General features: G+C 47.1%; 1 protein-coding gene across 4 annotated transcripts in view; it reads right to left on the bottom strand.

Moving 5' to 3' along the window:
• Positions 1–18,290, bottom strand: part of LOC118508202 — a 50,480-nt gene that overhangs the window by 3,581 nt on the left and 28,609 nt on the right. For all 4 annotated transcript variants that reach the window (XM_036047769.1, XM_036047771.1, XM_036047770.1 and 1 more), the window contains exons 3-6: positions 3,420–3,643; positions 3,184–3,322; positions 1,173–1,384; positions 69–1,092 (exon numbers count right to left, since the gene is read on the bottom strand). In XM_036047769.1, coding sequence (XP_035903662.1) covers positions 69–1,092; positions 1,173–1,384; positions 3,184–3,322; positions 3,420–3,643 — 1,599 coding nt within the window. The remainder of the gene's footprint in view (positions 1–68; positions 1,093–1,172; positions 1,385–3,183; positions 3,323–3,419; positions 3,644–18,290) is intronic.

Below are 18,290 nucleotides of genomic sequence, written 5' to 3'. Positions count from 1 at the left end.
GATAAGAAGAAGGAAAGTTACTACAATGTGCGCAATGCGTTCGGATCCGTCGTCCCGTCCACACTCACCATTATCACCAGCGGCCTGCGGACTGCCCGATCGCATCATCAGCTCGCTCTCCGTCAGCGAGGACGTCTTCTTGCGGTCACTCTTCGGCGTCGAGCTATTGCTCGGCCCCGTCTCATTGAACTGCTCGATACCGTTAATGCTGTCGATCGTGCAGTTCAGCACCTCCTCGGCAAAGTTGTCCGAAAAATTCATCCGCGGCACTTTTTCGGTTCGCGTGTCCGGCACATCCATGCTCCCGTTCAGCATCGTCCGGCTACCATCGATGCTGCTCAGATTCGTATCCACCGTAACCGTGCTTTCGTCCAGCTCGGACTCATTCTGTGGCGGGCGGAGCGGTGCTTTACCCTTGCGCTTTCCGTCCTCCATCGACTTCCGATTGTCCCGCGCAGCATTAGCCGCCTGCATCATGAAGCTTGGCATCTCCTGCGGAATACCGGCCGCATCCCGACGGATGCCGCTCGACGTTAGGCTGTTCTGGCGCTGAAAACCATCCACCACCACCTCCGCCGTCGGTGGCTGCAGCACCACATCCGGCACCAGCTTGTGGTCGGCTTTGGTACGCTTCTTCACCACCGGCGGGGACGGTTGCGCAGGTTGCTGCACCACATCCTTCTCCTCCACCACCCGCTTGTCGTCCGACTCTTTCTTCTCGATGTTGCTGTTGTTCTCATTGTCCGCCTGCACCTTCGTTGGGCTTTTGCTACCGAACAGCTTATCGTTTACCGATGGCGGAAACACACGGATACCGAACTTGTGGCCCGATTTCTTGCCTCCGCCCGGTGCGCCTTCATCGGCCGCGCCCGATCCCTTGCGCTCCACATCGGCGGGTGCGTGCTTTGTTTGGAACTTTTCCTCAATCATCTCACGCATCTGCTGCTTGAAGGAATGCTTTTTCGGTTCTCGTTCGTTTTCTTTGTGCACGGTCGGGAGCGGCGCTTTGCCGGGGCTTGCTGGCCGATTGTCCATCTTCAGCGGGGAAGCATCTTCGCCCGGGAACAGTTTCTTGCGTGAGTTACGTTCGATCTGCGAAAAACACAACAGGTTATTCGAGCAGTTGCATGCGGGTTGCATACTTTTAGGCGGCGTTGCTCGCCGTTGCTTACCGTGTTCAGATCCGACTGACTGCTCGAACGGTACAGCGGGTGCGTGAGGCTCTGGTGGCCCGGCTTGGGGCTCTGGGTTTGCGGTAACACCGGCTTCGTGCCGCTGACCAGCTCGAGCTGTACGTTGTAGGGCGATGCGTAGCTAAGGATGGTCATGGCGTCCTCCTGCACGATGTGCCGAAAGTCTATCGTGATGCTCGTTATTCTGTCACCTGTGTCGGGGTTGGGAAGAGTGGAATTGCATTACTTCGGTTTGTTATTATTAGCCAGTTGCAACACACGTTTTGCTGGAATTCACCGAGCCCGCTTTTTCCACGTTCCCTACAACACTAGGCTAGTGGGGCCAAATCTAATCTACTGTAAGCAGCGAGGGACAGCTGGCCACCCGGAGTACATTTTAATGTTTTCCCTTTGCTTCATTTCGCATCGCCTACTTCGACCCGTCGTCGCAGTCTTGCGCAAACTTGACCGAGCTCTAGTCGTGAAAACAGCACCAGGCGGTGTGTGGCCAGCCATAAACACAGCATCAGTTCGAGGTCACCTTCGATTGAGGCGGGTTAGCCAAAAAGAAAAAAAATCCAAATCCACTCCAAACACACCAAGAATTTTTGGAACGGTTCGATGGCACTCTCGGGACCGGTTTCGTAACGCCAAATGTGACCACTTTACGTTCGAATTAACGATCGGGGCGTTTGGGTCAAAATTGGATTAGCGATTTGATTGAGCGAGAAGGTTTTGCGCTCTGTGCACCGACTTTGGTGGCCGCCCGGTTGCACTTGCTGGAACGAAATGGTCCACCACCACCTTCCACAGTGGGTGAGATTAGTGGCCGTTCGGGACCCCGATGTCTGAGAGCAATTAGTTACGGTTGCGGGGCGTCCGCGCGAGATAAACGCAAACGGGGGACATTGCAATGCTTTAAGGCAAAGCATTTGAAGAATGTAAAGCGATCAAATCTCCATCTGCCTTTTTAGCTTATTAACTTATTTACCACCCTTTAGCCTAACCAGCCTGTGGCATTAAGATAATATGATTGCTAAGCCACTGTTGCATAAGTTTGATAGCAAGATCAGTTTACGGAGTATTTTTGTTTCTTTTTTGCAGGCAACCACCACACACTCTCCAGAAAAGCTAGCCTAGTAGGCGTAGGTTTAGATTACTTGGCGCAACGGACCGTTGTGCTCAACACCTTTTCCGTATGACGCTCCAAGAGTATGGCTTTTGCGTTAAAAGGGAAAAAGGGTATTGCGATAACGTGTGTGTGTGTCGCCCTCTGGGTAAACTAATATTAACTAAGCCGAATTCCATCCCACCGCATGCCGGTTTTGCTTGTGCTGTGTGTCGTGGTCTGTCTTTCGGCCGTCTTTCATCGCTATCGCATTTCCCAAAACAAAAACACAACCGCCCGGGAGACTGGAATCGTGACCGCGTTTTGATACTGACTCGGATGGAGGAGTAGAGTATACGTGCAGGGGGTTGTATGTGTAACGTAGATTAGAGCAGTATTTTGGGCATCGGTTTATCGGTACAAATAATTAACGATGCCGGTGTATTGGGTTTGTGACTCTACTTGAACCACGGTCCTGCCGTGCGGAGACCACTATTGCCTCGGTCAACGGACCGGACCTCATTTGCGCTATCGACTTGAATGCTTGGTGAAAAATATCAGACATCCAATACTAATATAGGAGACATTCAATTTCCATCCGCAGGTACATCAATCGTTAGAGGACCTTCTTCAAATTTCCTTTGCTCAACTGGTCTCAAAGGACTATAAAGACCCGTACCTATTTCCCGTCCTGGGTGTAAAAGCCTGGAAGTCCATACCGAAAACATAACTCTCTCTCTCTCACGCACTTGGTACCCTCAGCATCCGGTCCACATATGATGTCACTGATTGCATTATAATCATCCCTAGTCCCGCGTGGCGGTGACGATATACAAAAAAACCTGCCCATCGCTTACTGCACCCCAAGGGCGTCCTCGCGGCGTCCCATCTAGCGATCCTTACCTGTGCTTACGATGCCAGCGGCCGGACCCTGGGGCATAACTTTCTTCACGAAGATTCCTTCCTTCAGCCCACCGTACACCTCCACACCGAGCCCGGTAAAGTCGGAACCGCGCAGGGAAACGAGCCGCGGTGTTGTCACCTAATGGACGGAATAGGAAAAAAATCGTAGTAAGCGCATTGCGTTCCGACCGGTGGATGTATGCATCAGACCCCCCCCCCCCCCCCCCTACACTTACATTCACGTAGCTGTCGTCGACGGTTTTGCGCTTTTCGATCGTATTTTGCTTGGAGGTCCAGCTCGGATCCAGCGGCGAACCGGTCTTGTTCGGTGCGCCGATACCGTTCGTCGTTGCTGCACTGTTGGCGGCCACCCCGCCGTCCGTCTTGAAGGCGGGATTGTCGAACGCATATTCAGCGCCCTTTGCTGTCGCCTCCGGATCATCCGTCACTAGTTGAGGATCTGTGAAGAGAGACACACAGAAAAATAGGAAGCGTGTTAGCGTTTGAAGTTGTTGCGAACGGGCGAAATGGGTATAACGTTAATCTAATTAACACCCATTAGAGCGCGAAACGATAAACGATTCTTCGGATATTTTGAAATGGCTAATCTGTGTACGCGCCGCCGTTCGTCTGCATCCCGGCAGTAGGGCGGCAATAAAAACAAGATTCTCTCAAATAGTCGTAATTATCCACCTGACCATAGGATGCCCTCTAGCCACAGACGATTGCTCACAAGAGCTAATGGGCTTTCGGTGAATTGGGACGCATTTCGCGACGGGGGGCTTTTTCGCACCATTTAATTACAGGAAGTAAGTTGGCTTAACTTAAATGACGACGACGGATTTATGGGTGGAATTCTGCCAAAGGAATTTAAGTTTAAATCCTCCTTTCCAAAGCTTAGCTGTAACTTAATTTGATTTTACAAATTTTACTGTCCTTTTCTTTGCCTTTTGCCTACTCTTCCAGCACCAGCAAACGCTTTTTCCGATTGGGATTAACGGAGGGTTGCGATTGGAAAGCACCCACCATAGGCATGGGAAGGGTACGGTTATACAGAAGCGCGCGCGGCTGCCAGATTAGTGTCGATCGATAGTTGCGATCCGAAAACAACGGTGCTGCACATGTTTTCACTGGCGACATAAATGAAGCCGCGCGCTTCGATTGGTAATGATTTCGGCCTTTCACTTCGACGCGTAGCTCCTCGCAAATATGTCCATATCGTTGTGGTGATGGTTGCCATTTTGTCCCCCTATCAAAACTGCTCTATAAAAGAGCGGGGGGGGGGGGGGGGGGGCTTTTCGTTTTTTTTTTTGGCTTGGCGTTTGATCTCTTTCCGAATCGTGACTTGCGGGTAGACTTGACGAGCTTGACGAAAAACAGGGGCACATGCGATTGATTGATTTGAATGTTTACAACTGCGATCAAGTGCACGGTTTGGCTAAGCAGCGCTGGAACAGTGGCTCGTTGTGCGCTTGTTCAAAATAAAAGACTCAGCATCGATGGAAGTCCTATCACTCTGCAGCGCAGCATTCCGCCTGGAGTTTCACGTTCAGATGGCGCCACAGTATCGAGCTATAAATATTCTATTATAATACATAGACGGATCAGCATTTTTCTTGTCTCAACTTCAAGCATTTTGAACTACAAAACGGGACGAAGAGATACTTTTACGAACCAATCAAAACACCTAATCGATTTTTTAGCTTGGAGCGCAGGTTAGGTTTTCTGTACTTCAAATATTGTATCAAACGGCTGTGCAATCGATCTGAGTCCTTAGAGAATAGGAGGCGTAATTGTCTGAAGCTGTTTTTGGTAAGACTATTAACAGGTGGAGTAGATTGTGCAATGTTCGATGTAATGTAATGTAATCGATTGCCCAACCAGCCAATCTTATAATATTCTAATGTGTTCCAATCCAAACCATGTGTTTTGATTTTTTCTACTTCAAGCCTGTCTCTGAACTAGGTCATCGTTCAGCGTAAGCTCAGTGTTTCTAGAGTTAAACAACAAAACCTTGATATAAAATACCTTTTTACCGTAAATAACCTAATGGCTTGTGTCCCCCGCGTAAAGGCACCCATTTTGGCAGTTACCGTCAAGTTCATTATTCAACGGCCGCTATTCGAAGCGTACCCGCGCGCGGTCAAGTTCACGCAGTGGTGTTTCTCGACCAAAAACCTTCCCAAGATGGTGCTGCTGCTGCTGGTGCTGCTGTATGTATTATCGCTTGTCCCGTAACGAAATTGCGTTACCTCTCTCTCTCTCTCTCGAATCCCTCCATCGCGTGCCGTGGTCGCTTATGTCCTTGCTATTAAACTCCCTCAGGGACGAGAAGGAGCTTGATTTACAGGTTTCACGGCACACGAAATGGAACCCACCAGCTTCGGTCAGTTTCCAAAAGGCGTGGTAAGTTTGGAATTGTTCAGGGGGTTCTGTCTGGACCACAGCTTACATCCACTTGCACTTGCGAAAACAATCAACGAATAATGGTAATGCATGCAGGCGAGATGCCTCTCTGCTGTTGCGTGGCGTCCACGGATGTCCAACATAAATCTGCGTTGACATGCCATCGTTTTCGTTGGGCCCGTTGGAATCACCGTTAGTTATCAGGCACCGAAAAAAAAGGAAATCACAACACACTTTCCGAGCACGAAAAATTGAGAAATCACTTTTGGAAAGGGGCTGCTTTTATCTGCCCCATTGGAAAAAGTAATTAGGACGATTGTGTGTATCTCGCCCTTCCGTGGTGGATGATAACAGCAATAATAACTGGCACCCTTTGGGGAGGAAAATTATGCAGCCAACTGTGTAAGGTACTAGGGCGACCGGGCAGCTGATTCTGGCATGTTCTGGTGGGTGCAAGGTCCATCGGGTGTGCGAAAAACCGGTTCGCGCGAATCCATCCATCCATCCATCGGTACGCCGCCCATCATCATCAGCATCCATTGATCATTGGGCGATTGAGTTGACCGGCCGTGGGCTCCACGACCGGTTCCGTTTTGCTAACCGTCGCCGCGCTGTCGTTGCGCCATTGTTTTTAAAGCCATTCCTGCAACATGCACGAGTGCAGCGAATGAGTGAATGGCAGCGAACGGTGGCGATAACGTACTGACCCATTTTTCTTATGTTTCTCTCTTCGTCCGGTCTTTCCTTTTTGACTTCTTTCTATGTTCATTACCTGTGTGTTGGGTGGTTTGTTTTTTCTTCTTCTTTTTCGAGCGAATCCTTCCGCAACGCGGGGTATAATCGATCAAATATTGATGAGTAAAACCACAAAAAAGAGCCTTGCATTAACGACCTTTAACGAATATTTATGTGCAATGAAATTGATTATTTGTTTAAAAGGAAATGGTTATTTAAGTTTCATTGCCTCATTTGCATTACTGGTAACTTTTTAATTGTTTTTTTTTAATTTTTCATAAAATTTTAAACTCGCTTTGAGGGGTTTTCACGGGGTGTGTTTCTTCAAACATTTTTGAATTTGTGTCTAGGATTATTTACGCTTAGTATTATTTAAAAAATGATTGAAAATTACTTTAAAAAAATATACAAAAACCAATCGTATTCCCAGATATGAAAAATCGACATCTTAAGACAAGAGATCTCAAGACACAATTGTTCACTTAATTAAGCTAAACTTTATGACTGAATGAAAGCTTCAAAAGTGCCTTTAAAAAATGTGAAAGAGCTTTAAAATCTTCTGGAAAAGCCTTTCAAAAAAAAAAGGCAAGAAAAGCACCTCTGCGTGCACAAAGTTCATCACCAGTAGCCGACAGATCGCAACAACAAAAATCGCTTTCCTGCGGCGATGATGTGCGGCAGTGCGGCATTGCGTGAGGCCAACAGCATCCGGATGCATTCGATGCAAAAGTGTAGAAGCCCGAAGGAAAAACAAAAAGTTAACAAACAAAAATTAATCCCCACCAAAAAAACAGGGGGGGGAAACGAACTCTCGAACACAGTGCACAGGTTGTTGTGCGTTCCTGGCAGGACACCAACTATCATCCCCCGAGGGGATCAGCACAGAAGATGGAAAGCATATAAAGAATTTAAAGAGCGCTATCGGGGGGAAAAAAAAGTATAAGAAAGGCATACAATTTGAACCTGACAATGGCGTAATAAACAACCGTGTACAGGGGTTCAGCAACGACAGAAAGCAAGAAAAAGAAAAATGCCAATAACAATGAGAAGAAAATTATACCACAGAGCTGAAAATATTCCTGCGGAATAAACGCGTTCTCTCGGTGCTGCTTTTGAATTGCAGGATAATAAACACACACACACACACACACGGAAGACACGACCCCATAGCGTGAGGACAGAATAAGCTTGCTTCATCTTCTTTCCCGCGACCGCCAACGCCAATCTTCATTGTAAGAAGGGATGGAAAAAAAACATTAACGCACACACACACGCAAGAATTGAGTCAATCAACAGGATTCCTGTTTCAAACATCCTGTACCGAGTGTGTCTGCATCCTTCCCGACCCAAACAAAAAAAAAGACGACCGACCGGCGAAGGTTCGTCGCTTGCTGCCTGAATGATGAAGTCTTTCGTCTGAATCACTTTTCCCCGGTTTCGGGGGCCGTATAGTCCCGCCGCGCATTGTTTCGATTGAGGCAGGAGAGGCCCGTTTTTTTTTGACGAATAAATCCTGTTACTTGCTCAAAAAAAAAAAAAAGGCATCAAGAGCGAAGATGTCGATCGACGACGACGACGATCATGATCATTATCGCAACGGCGAGGGAGAGAGGGAGAGAGAGTCATCATGGGTCTTGTTTTTCCTTTTCTTCCTCTCGACTCTTGGAAAAGTCACAATCGGGTCGAAAGTCAATCGCGCAGAGCGAAGAGCAACATGAAATATGACAATCGTTTACGCGTGTGAACATAACACGCCACAGCCGAGGGATACAGGTGGAATGGTAGCAGCAGTAATGTAAACATTGACCTGTTGGTCCGTTGGCCTCCGTCTGCTCAGGACGCGGCGGAAGGCAGCATGGGACAGACAGCAACAACCATCCCGTTGGGACACCGGGCCATCAGTCGTGTGATTGAGGGATGCATTTTCAACCCTTGGCCGCCGGGTGGTGGCTAGGTTCCAGAAAACCAGTTCCACCCGAACGGTTTCGATGCTGCTATGTTTGGAATTCGATTTTATTCCGTTTCTCGTTGCTTCTTCGCATGTGTTGCTTCCTCTTCTTGAATGTGTTTAAAATGCGTCGCGCAAGTGCAGAAGAAAATGTTGGAAATATTCGAAGTATAATTTATTTTATGATTTAAATGAATTTGTTTAGATTGTGAGCTGAGGCTGACGGTCGTTTTGGTGCTAGAGCCGACTTCATTGTGGCTTCTCGTTGGTAAACAATTAAATAATAACAAAAAAAGAAGAAAAATCTCTTAAGGTCCGAAGAGTATCCATTTTTTTAACTGCTTCTAATTTTCGATAATTTTTTTTTAATTTTAATTTAAAAAATAAAGAGGACATAGCTGAAAATGGTCCTTTTTCCGGAAAATTATACAACCATTTCTAGCTCACTAGAATCACTCATTGATACCACCACAGTTGGATAGTGAGTCCCCACTATGGATGAATGGTCCGGATGGGATTTGAACTCCCGGTCGCATCTCGTGAAAGGCCACCCACTTTTTGCTTTAAAAATTTGCAAATAAAAATCTATATTTACGGTAGCTTCTGCTGCTACCTCCACCGAATCCATCCATCCATCAGCTAATGGATGCACATATCAGTGGGCGTGCGTGTGCATATGGCATGAAGCGTTAATATGGTCGTTTGCAACATTAAACGACTGTGACTGCAACTTTCGCTCTCAGTTTTCCCTATCCCGCCGCGGTTCGAAAGCGTTACCCTGATTGTGTAGCTTTTTTGGTTCACTTTTTTGTTTCGGGAACTCTCCGTCACTTTCGCTGTTTGAGTTTGGGTGCTAATCGAGAAAAATAAATCCATCCATTTTGCTCTCATTAGTGGTGAGCTAGGCGCGTCCGATTCGTCGAAACCGGGACACGGGCGACCCATGCATGCCCATGGGATGGGATCAGCAGGAATAACAGGGTTTTAATTTATTTTACGGCCCAGGGAGAATGGCTCCTGCTGCTACTAATTGTGCGTATCTGCTGCGATCCCTACGAAAAATCAGCGGAAACACCGCACCGCATGCCATTTGAAGGTGGAGAAAATTGGGGAAGAAAAAAACAACGAACCCTTTTTTCCCTTTCGATTCGTGCGTTGAAATCTTTCGAACGTGAACGTCGGCCGAGGGTTGCACTTCCGGGGCTAGGAACGTATCGATACTAATTCGTGTTATTAGGTGGAGTCAGTTAGCTGGGTGTTCCGTAAGAGAGTTGATCGCTTCTAGACGAATTCCAATGTTACATGCAGAAATTCAATTTATCATAATTTCGTTTCGTGGAGCTATCGATGCCCGTAAGGGAACGCGTTGTACGCTTGTAATCAGCGTAAACCCCCAGCGTGCCTTGTTCGTTGACCAAGCGTCCTACTCAGCTGCTTATCGTGTGCTCAAGCATATGTTTACTTATGAGTAGATTGATCGACACACACACAAGCAACGGTTGATCGAACGACTGATCGGTGGTTTTTATTACTCACGATCACGATCTAAACCAGACCAGCCTAGTTCGGCGGATTGTCTTTGTAATTAGAGACCACATCGTTTATGCCTTTTTGTCTCTCATTTCCAAAGTTTAAGATTCGCAAAGAAACGCTTTAAAATTAAAACAGCAACAACCGCAAGCGTTTTCCTTTAGTTTTAAAATCTTTTCCGCTAAATCAATCAATTGACGCGGATTTTGTTTTTGTGTAGAAAAGCATATAAATGCACCGTGTCCCAAAATGGATCACATACACATCTAATCAACCGGCTAACAAGCGGAAACGGTTTTTGGTTTGTTCGGGGTTGGCTGCAGAACTGTGATTGCGTGCCAAGCGGGGTGTTGGCCTCCAAGCAAGCCAGACGCAAAGGTATTTTGAGCGCACGCTTGCTCTCGGCAAAGCAAGAAGAGGAGAAAAATTGCAACACTTAAAACCGTTTTGCTGTTAATTTCACCGAACGGTTGCTGTTGCGCTGGTGGTTGCTGTCACGCGTGCGTCACGAATGATGGAAAGTGAGGCTTGATTTTGCATAGAGCTGTTTTCTTGTTGTGTTCCTTATTTTTTCCTGTCTTCTTACCTTAATTTTTTTATTTATTATTTTACATTTTTGAAATTCAGTTCAAACTAAATAATTTTTGTTTTATTAATTTAGTATCATTTACAGCTTTACTTATTTTCATATCAATCACCACTGAATCCTTCGCTAGAGGTAAATTGTTTCCACCGGAAAATAAACATTTGAAACAATGTAAAAATAAGCACACAAGTTGACACAAAATGGCTAGATGGGCCTATCTAAACTTCCCCCCTTCCGTCTTTAATCCTTGCAACCAACGCACACGCGCGCTCCCCTCATCGGCACACCGTGAGCAGCTCGATGAAAATTAAATGCATGCAGCAGAGCAGCAGCAATCACGCCAAAGCGGTGGTGAAGGAAAGTCGTAAAAATTTACGCTACAAGAAACATAACCTAGTTTTCACGGTGGCACATGCGACTTGCTCCGGCTGTGCGGACACCGTGGGGCGCGGCTTGGAGCCCCGCCGACCGAAGGGGTTGCGCACGATGCTCAAGAAGGGTGGTCTTGGTTGGAAGTTGCAGCTTACTCACATCACCGTTTCGTCGATCCGGTTTGCTTTGCCATCGCTTCCTTCATCGCCTATTTGATATGTACATTTACGGTTTACTTCACTGCAATGCTCCACGGTTCGGTGTTGTTTACCCTTTCTGTACGTTCTTTGTATGTGCCTATCTACTTCTCCGGCAGATGCCAACGGTTAGATGGTGTAAAGTGTCCCACAGCTGATTTGTGCTAGGGCGGGTGCATAAACTAGACCGGGATAATGCTGCCACGACCAGTTATGCATGCATGGGTTTGTGTGATGAAGTTTTTGGTCACGTCAAGTCCAAGTCGTTTTGACAGGTTGGCCGGGGTTGGTTTGATCAGCTGATATACCTCGATGATCATGATCGAGAATAACTTGCTGTTTATGCATGGGAAAAATAATCCCACGGCGTGCTATGCGAACACACAGGAATTTCGTTTCAATCTCCGCCGATGAAGATGAAGGTTGACAGTTGAGATTTGTTGCGTTGAGGGACAAGTGGATCATGTGGCCAAAGTTACTGTTTAGATATAGTTGATCGATGATAAATTAGGAGTCCTTAAAATTTATCCGATGCGTGAGATATCAACAAGCTTTAAATCTTATGATCAACTAATTAATTAATTGGTTGAAGTTGATAACTATCTAAGCAATACGGGTAACTTTCAGACGGCGATCACTCAGAAGATTGCCTGCAGTTCTTATTACTCAAACGCATCGTCTAAACTTGTGGAATGTCTCAAATTATATCAGAGCAGTTTTATAAGTCTGTAAATAATAATTCCTCCTAATGAATGATGCATGTGAGCCGTTTTCCTCCTCAAAAAAGCAATCATTCAATTAGGAAAACCAACCAGGAGAAAGCTTCCGATTGCAATTTGTGTGCCCGACACTAATTGAAAACAAAACCCCCTTAAGCTTCAATTTATATCCGGTGGCCAAACCTGACATCATGACAACGGTCAGGGAATCCATATTCAACGGCGAGAGAAAACCCCCAGGTGCAAGCGATATGCGACCGTGGCCGTCATTCATCTGTGGCCTGTGTCTGGTGAATTATTAGCACCTTCATCAAGCAACGAACGCGGATGGTATGTCGCGCAAAAAACTTAAGCCACTGGCGGCGTGTTTCGTCTTTTGCCACCAAAGGTCCCGACCGATGTCACGATTTACATCACGTTCGATTTATGACTGGACGCGCTAATTGGTGGCGGTACGTTTTCAGCGCGGTTTGGACAATTTATGAGCGAACCTGGCACGGCGGCGGCGGCGGCGGGTCAAGCAAATCTCTTGCCCGCCCATATGAAGGGTACGTTTCTCACGTCAATCACACAGCTGTGCGTAGATTTTGCAATCCTTCGCCGGCAGCAGGATCCTAGGGTTTGGTTTTGGGCTGGTGCGCGAGAAGTAAATCCGAAAGTGGAAAGATTGAAATCTATCGCAGTTGATTCGGATGGGGCACATCGTTCGTCACACCGCCGGGTTTCTGTTTCATTGCGCGCACGCAGTTGAATGTCCTGGTGGCACTTTTCTGTGCTGTGGCAGCATTGTCTTGCATTTAAATTCAGCAAATGGAGACGTGGATAGAACCCCCCCCCCCATGATCGGTGTGTTTGGCGGTCGCACTTTGAGGCGTTCGTCGCTTTGAGTCTTTCGTTTCGACGACGCCCGCGGCCAATCTGTGCGAATCGATCGGCTGCAGCACGAGTCACACCCTTGTTTCGTGCAGCGTATTGCATACACACATCGCGTAGAACGTCCCCCATCCCCCCCCTGATGAAACCCCCCCCCCCCCCTTTCTTGAGGGTGTGCCCGGAACCGTCGGCCAGCCAGCCAACACAGCCGGAAGAAAGTGCAGTAACCCGTGTAATTTCGTGCGCCACGATCCTCGGCATGCATAAAACATTTCTCTCGACCAAGCTTTTGTTGTGGTTTTCTTTACCCATCTTCCCTCGCCAAAGCCGGATTCTTCTTCTTTTGACCTCTTGACGGTGGCAAAGAATTGAGGAATGGCGGCTGGGAGAGCAGAGGCTGGAAATCGAAACTAAATGACCAAAAACTCTCACTTCTGGCATTCCATCGCGTTGTGTTGTGCCAAAAGCTTGACGTTCGCGTTCCTTTCGTCGCGAATGATTTTTAATTGGATTGGGAAACTGCCTTCTTTTCCATCCCCCCCTCGCCCCTCCCCTCTCCCCGCCGGATTTGTTTTGTTTACCACCTTGTTGGCCATGTGGTGCACGTTCCCAGAAACAATTCCCGTAGAAGCGTGTGCAGGAGGGTTTCCCCTTCTCGTACCTGGGTCTGGGTGTGAAAAAAGGTTGTTGTCCACTGGCAACGTGCGATCAACCATCACCCCCCCCCCCCCCCCACAGGGAACCATTCATCAAGGTCACTCGGTGAAATGGGAATCCGCTGGTCGCGACAAGCGTTTGGGGCGGAATGTCTAATAAGCTTTCGAAAGAAGCGCAATTCGGTTCGAGCCAAATATATATTATATTTCAAACCTTCCCTAATAGCAGCCCCACCACCCCCTTTTCAATTCGGATCTGCACTCGCACCGAAAACCGAGGTCAGTCACGATAAGCGCAAATCTCGGTTGCCGGTGCGCTCGTTCACATTCACTTTCAACTGAACCGCTTGGATGGGAGGGTTGCTTCGGGGGGTTGAATGCCCGGCGTGGGAGAACGTGGCCGGCCGGTAGCGATTAGTTTGTTGAACCTGAACCCTACCAAAACAAAAGCCCCGCAACAGTAGCAGCAGCAGTAAAGTCTCCCCCCCCCCGGTGGGATTATGCTGTATGTGAGAGAGAAATCGAAAGGTTTTTAAAGCTGATTGCGCTCTGCTGCCTGCCTGCAGCTAGGTCGGCTTTATGCAATGCAATTTTACTGCATATTAGACTCTCGCTCTCTCTCTCTCTCTCTCACACACACTCTCTGAAAAATAGATTTCTTTCGTGCGACGGCGTACATAATCACTTCACTTATCGATTAATGCTGCTACCGCTGCTCTTCGGGCAGGAAATGAGCGCACGCGATAAAGTAGCTGCGTTTTGTTGCGTGATTGGCATTAGTGGATAGGCTGGTGGGAGGCCTATGTTTTGATTTGGCCGGTTTTTAATGCTTTTAGTTCGGTTATCACCGTGAGGGCATTCGGCTTGAGAGTGGCATGAAGTTCGATTGGAGATTAACAAGGGATTCGCATGGTAGAGTCACATACTGATTTACTTACGGCTATTATCCTCGTTGAAATATCGAATTAATATAATAAGCGAATCATTTTAGACAGTACGCACATCATCAATTATTCATTAGTGTTTCTAGGGCTTAAATCACGCATATTTATGTTTTGGAGAGAACATTTGGAGAGCAGTGGCGGGTCCAAGGCCCTTTGGAGGCCCTAAGGAGAATGAAAGTAGATTGTCCCTTACACGCCGAATCTGTTGATTGAGCGATAATCAGAGGCCAAATGAAGATATTGTACTAGGTCCCTTCTGGAAATTCTTCCTCTTCTTCTTTGGCACTACAGCCTCGAGAGGTCTCGGCCTGCCATTTCTGGCTTTCTGTGACTTAATTTTACCCGAAGAAAAGTAGTCAGCCTTAAGTACGGGGAGGCGGTCTTGGATGGGATTTGAACCCCGGCCCTGCCGTGTGAAGACCGGCGCCGCTGTCGCCTCGGCCACCGGACCGCCCCCAAATTGGATTATGGAAATTGGGGTCCTCTAAATGAGCTAGGCTTCAAGGACCGCACAAACAGCTTAAACTTAAACTTACTTAAACAATGAAACTTAAATAATAGTTTAAGCCAATCTTGACTCATCAACTATCACAGTGACTACCAGCATGATGGAATCTTTTCCCTCTGCTAATTACTTGATGCCACACAACTCTCTTCGTTTGGCTGCTTCCGATAGTGTTTCCTTCCTTTCTTTTCAGTTGAATTTTCTCTTACCCATCTCTCGGTGACCGTTGGTATACTTGTCGTCTTTGCTATCATCCGGTACCGGTACAATGTTTACCTTTTTGTTTAGTGAAAGCCGATCGGACCCACAATTTGCTACATTTGCATCGATCACAACGTCATTTTTAGCACCACCTTTCACCTCGCAGTCGGTGGGAGGCGGCGAAAGTCCATCACTTACCTGCAAAGAAAGTCCAAAGCAAAGCGGGAAAAAACGTTTAATGTCAACGATAATGTTTAGTAAATTCCAATTTTCTCCACTAGTCGCATTCGAGCGGTCCAGGGTGATGCGCGAAAAATCCCAGCAGCAGCACGTGCCGACATCGGTGTGCTTGGAGGGGGAGCTCAAGAATGTGCGCCTAGCAACATTAATCATAAATTTTTAGACCCCCCCCTAATGAGTGGGTCTCTTGAAGCGGAAAAGCATGGGTGAGAGAGAGAGAGAGACCATTGGGCGCAAATCGAGTTACGATCCAATCGGGGTCGAGTAGCAATCGTATCATAAAGCAATAAACCACCATTCTTCTTCTTTCTGCTGGTGGTGGTGCCGACCGAGTCCCGGAATCGGGATCCTTCAATTTCCCGCCATTTTCCCGGGACCTGTTTTTGCTTCTACCGGTCTCGCACGGCATGTGGGGTGCTTGAACTTGATCGGCGCTTGATCAGTTGTCAGTGGGGAGCTGAGTGTACTCGTTCGGTGTGAAGCGTGCAGGCAAATAAAATTATCCAGACCATTAAAACGGAATACGGCGAGTGTGCGTCTGGCAACACTGCCACCTCGTTCGCCATATCTATTCGCCGAAAGATTGGGGTGTTATTTAATTTACCCTCGACGCAGCACGGGACGCAGTACGGGACGCCACACCAAATCCCAAAAACAAACACATTCCGACCGTGCCAGCATTACCCGACTGGCATGAGATTCGCTGGCCCGTTTCCGGAACGTTAAGCACTTTTGTTTAATTGCCACCGTCGGTCTAATCATCCACCGTGTGTGTGTGTGTGTGCTGTGAGGCGTCTTTTTTGTAGGTCGTGGTCATGGTCATGACCGTATCCGAGCAGAGAGCACCGGAGCAGCAGCAGCGCAACACCATATTGATATGCGAACGGATTGCATGACCTAATTTACGTCTCGAAAAACAAACATTCACTGGCGGCGGTCCCCCAGACTCAACCGGCCGTCGTGTGGGACGTCCCAGCCCGGCAGCGTGAAAGAATCAAGAGCACTTTTGATGTAGATCTGCGTTGTTTGCTGTTAAGAAATTTTGCTTGTCACTTACGGCCTTTCATTTGACATAAGTGCATTGCTCGCTGACAGGTACGATGACTGTGGGTTCTTAGTAGGCCAATTTCTACCCCTTTTTGTTTGTTTGTTTCTTCTTCGGGAAATTAACCAACCCGAAGAATCGGAGGAGGAAACGGCTTTTTTAACAACCATAAAATCGAGGTTCCTTATGACATTTGGAATTCTACGAAGATATAAAAAGTCAGCGGAAACCTTTTTCGCTCCAGGGTGCTGATCTTAACTTTCCCTTTCGGATGACCCTCTCATAAGTTAACTACAAAAAAGTCTCCTAAATTCATAAAAAACACAGCCTAATAAACATAACCTTTTTTTCGCAGACAGACATTAAACCCCTAAAGCTGCAGGGTGTTCCAATTAGAGCTGAAGGTCTTCGCTGCCTAACAGAGATATTCCGGGAATCAATCCACAACACGCTAATAAAAGGGTATTGAGGATAGAATCAATATTTGCAACGGAAAAAAAAACCTTATGTTTAGGTCACATTTCTGTACGCAGTGCTGACTACTTTGCTACGGGTAAAATCAAGTCACAGAAAGCCAGAAATGGCAGGCCGAGACCTCTCGAGGTTGTAGTGCCAAGGAAGAAGAGAGGTCACATTTTTCGAAGCTTCTTTAGCTAATATATATCTACAGTCTGGCAAAGTCAAAGTAAAATATTATTAAATAAATTGTGAACGCTGAGCGTGTCCCACATTGGCTTAGAAGTACTGTATAAAACGATACAGCTGCACCCAATAAAAGCTTCATTATTGTACGTCAAACGCTTCCAATCTAAATGCTGCAATATATTCAACCTGCTTCTTGCTCATGGGCGATCATGGATATCGGTTAGCGCGGGTCTGTCTGCTAAGATCAAACTGCCAACTCATCATCGTACCCATTTTAATATTCCTTTTACTCCTTCGGTAATTGCAGCCAATTGCTCCCTCGCTGACTTTTATCAGCTGGAAATTGGCCCATTTGAGGATCATTGGAAGGGTAAAATGCCTTAAAAAGACGGGCGCTTTGATCGGTGTAGGTTAATTTACATTGTGGAAGTAGAAGAAAAGCACGCACCGTGATTGGATGTGATCGATCAAGAAGGTAAAGAGACTCACTTTCGATTTTCCGTGATGGGGAAATGGGAAATTTTATTCAATGGAAAGGCCAATGACAGTCGTTAGATGAAGGTCGTGTAAAAGGCTAGTTAGTTAAGCAGTAAGGATCGTTTAGCATTTTTTTCTGCTAACATTTTCCTTCAGTTAGTACACCTTCAATTTTATCTAGGTTTTAAAAGTTTTTGTTTTATAATAAACTCCGCCCAATCGGCACGAAATACCGGCGCAAAACGAAAATCATCACGCAGTGCCCAGATAGTGTAGGCTGTATTTTTGTTTTGCTCTCCAAAACGGACGTGCCCCATTCGACAGAACCGTAATGCGTATCTGCCAGCTTCAAAAATCACTCCAAAAGAACCTTCTGCACACATAAGGGTCATAAGCGCACCACATTCTTTCCTATCTCGAGTGAACCGTTTCGGACGACTTTTTTCCACCAGAGAAGTTGGCTAAAAACCCGATCACCGTCAAACAGAAATCCCTTCGTGTGGAACCAGTGGATATCGGGCACGTCATAACACAACGGGACGACGGCTGAAGGTCAGACAAGCCGGGTGATCTCGGGCCAGCCTTCCGCATGCCATTTGTGGCCAGAGGTGTGGAGATCGAAACGCGGCAAAAAACGTAAAGCAACATTGCACAGTGCGCCGATTCGGGGTGCGACCTGATAATCGCGCGACTGTCGCGCGGGCACTTAGCGCGCCGTGGATGTGTTTTGTTTTCTGTCACCGACAATAACAGGTGCCAACCAACTAATCGTAACCAGCCGGAACAAACTACATTCGGGGTGTGTGTGTGTATGAGCGTGTTGGTGCATTGTGCGGCCCTTTGTTGTGTTTTTTTCTGCTCGTTTCTTCTACGAGCGCCGGAGGTTTACCTTGAAAGTTAACAGCAAGGTGCTAAGTTTTGTCTGTGGAGCAGAGCGCACAGCGTGAAAAAAGATGAGCCATTATTTACCTGAGAAAGCCCAGTGCCCCAAACGCACACCTGCGATGGGGACACTTTCCCTTTAATCG

The sequence above is a fragment of the Anopheles stephensi genome, chromosome 2 (assembly GCF_013141755.1).
Source record: "Anopheles stephensi strain Indian chromosome 2, UCI_ANSTEP_V1.0, whole genome shotgun sequence".
In the NCBI taxonomy this organism is placed as follows: domain Eukaryota; kingdom Metazoa; phylum Arthropoda; class Insecta; order Diptera; family Culicidae; genus Anopheles; species Anopheles stephensi.
This window is presented reverse-complemented; position numbering and strand designations above follow the sequence as displayed.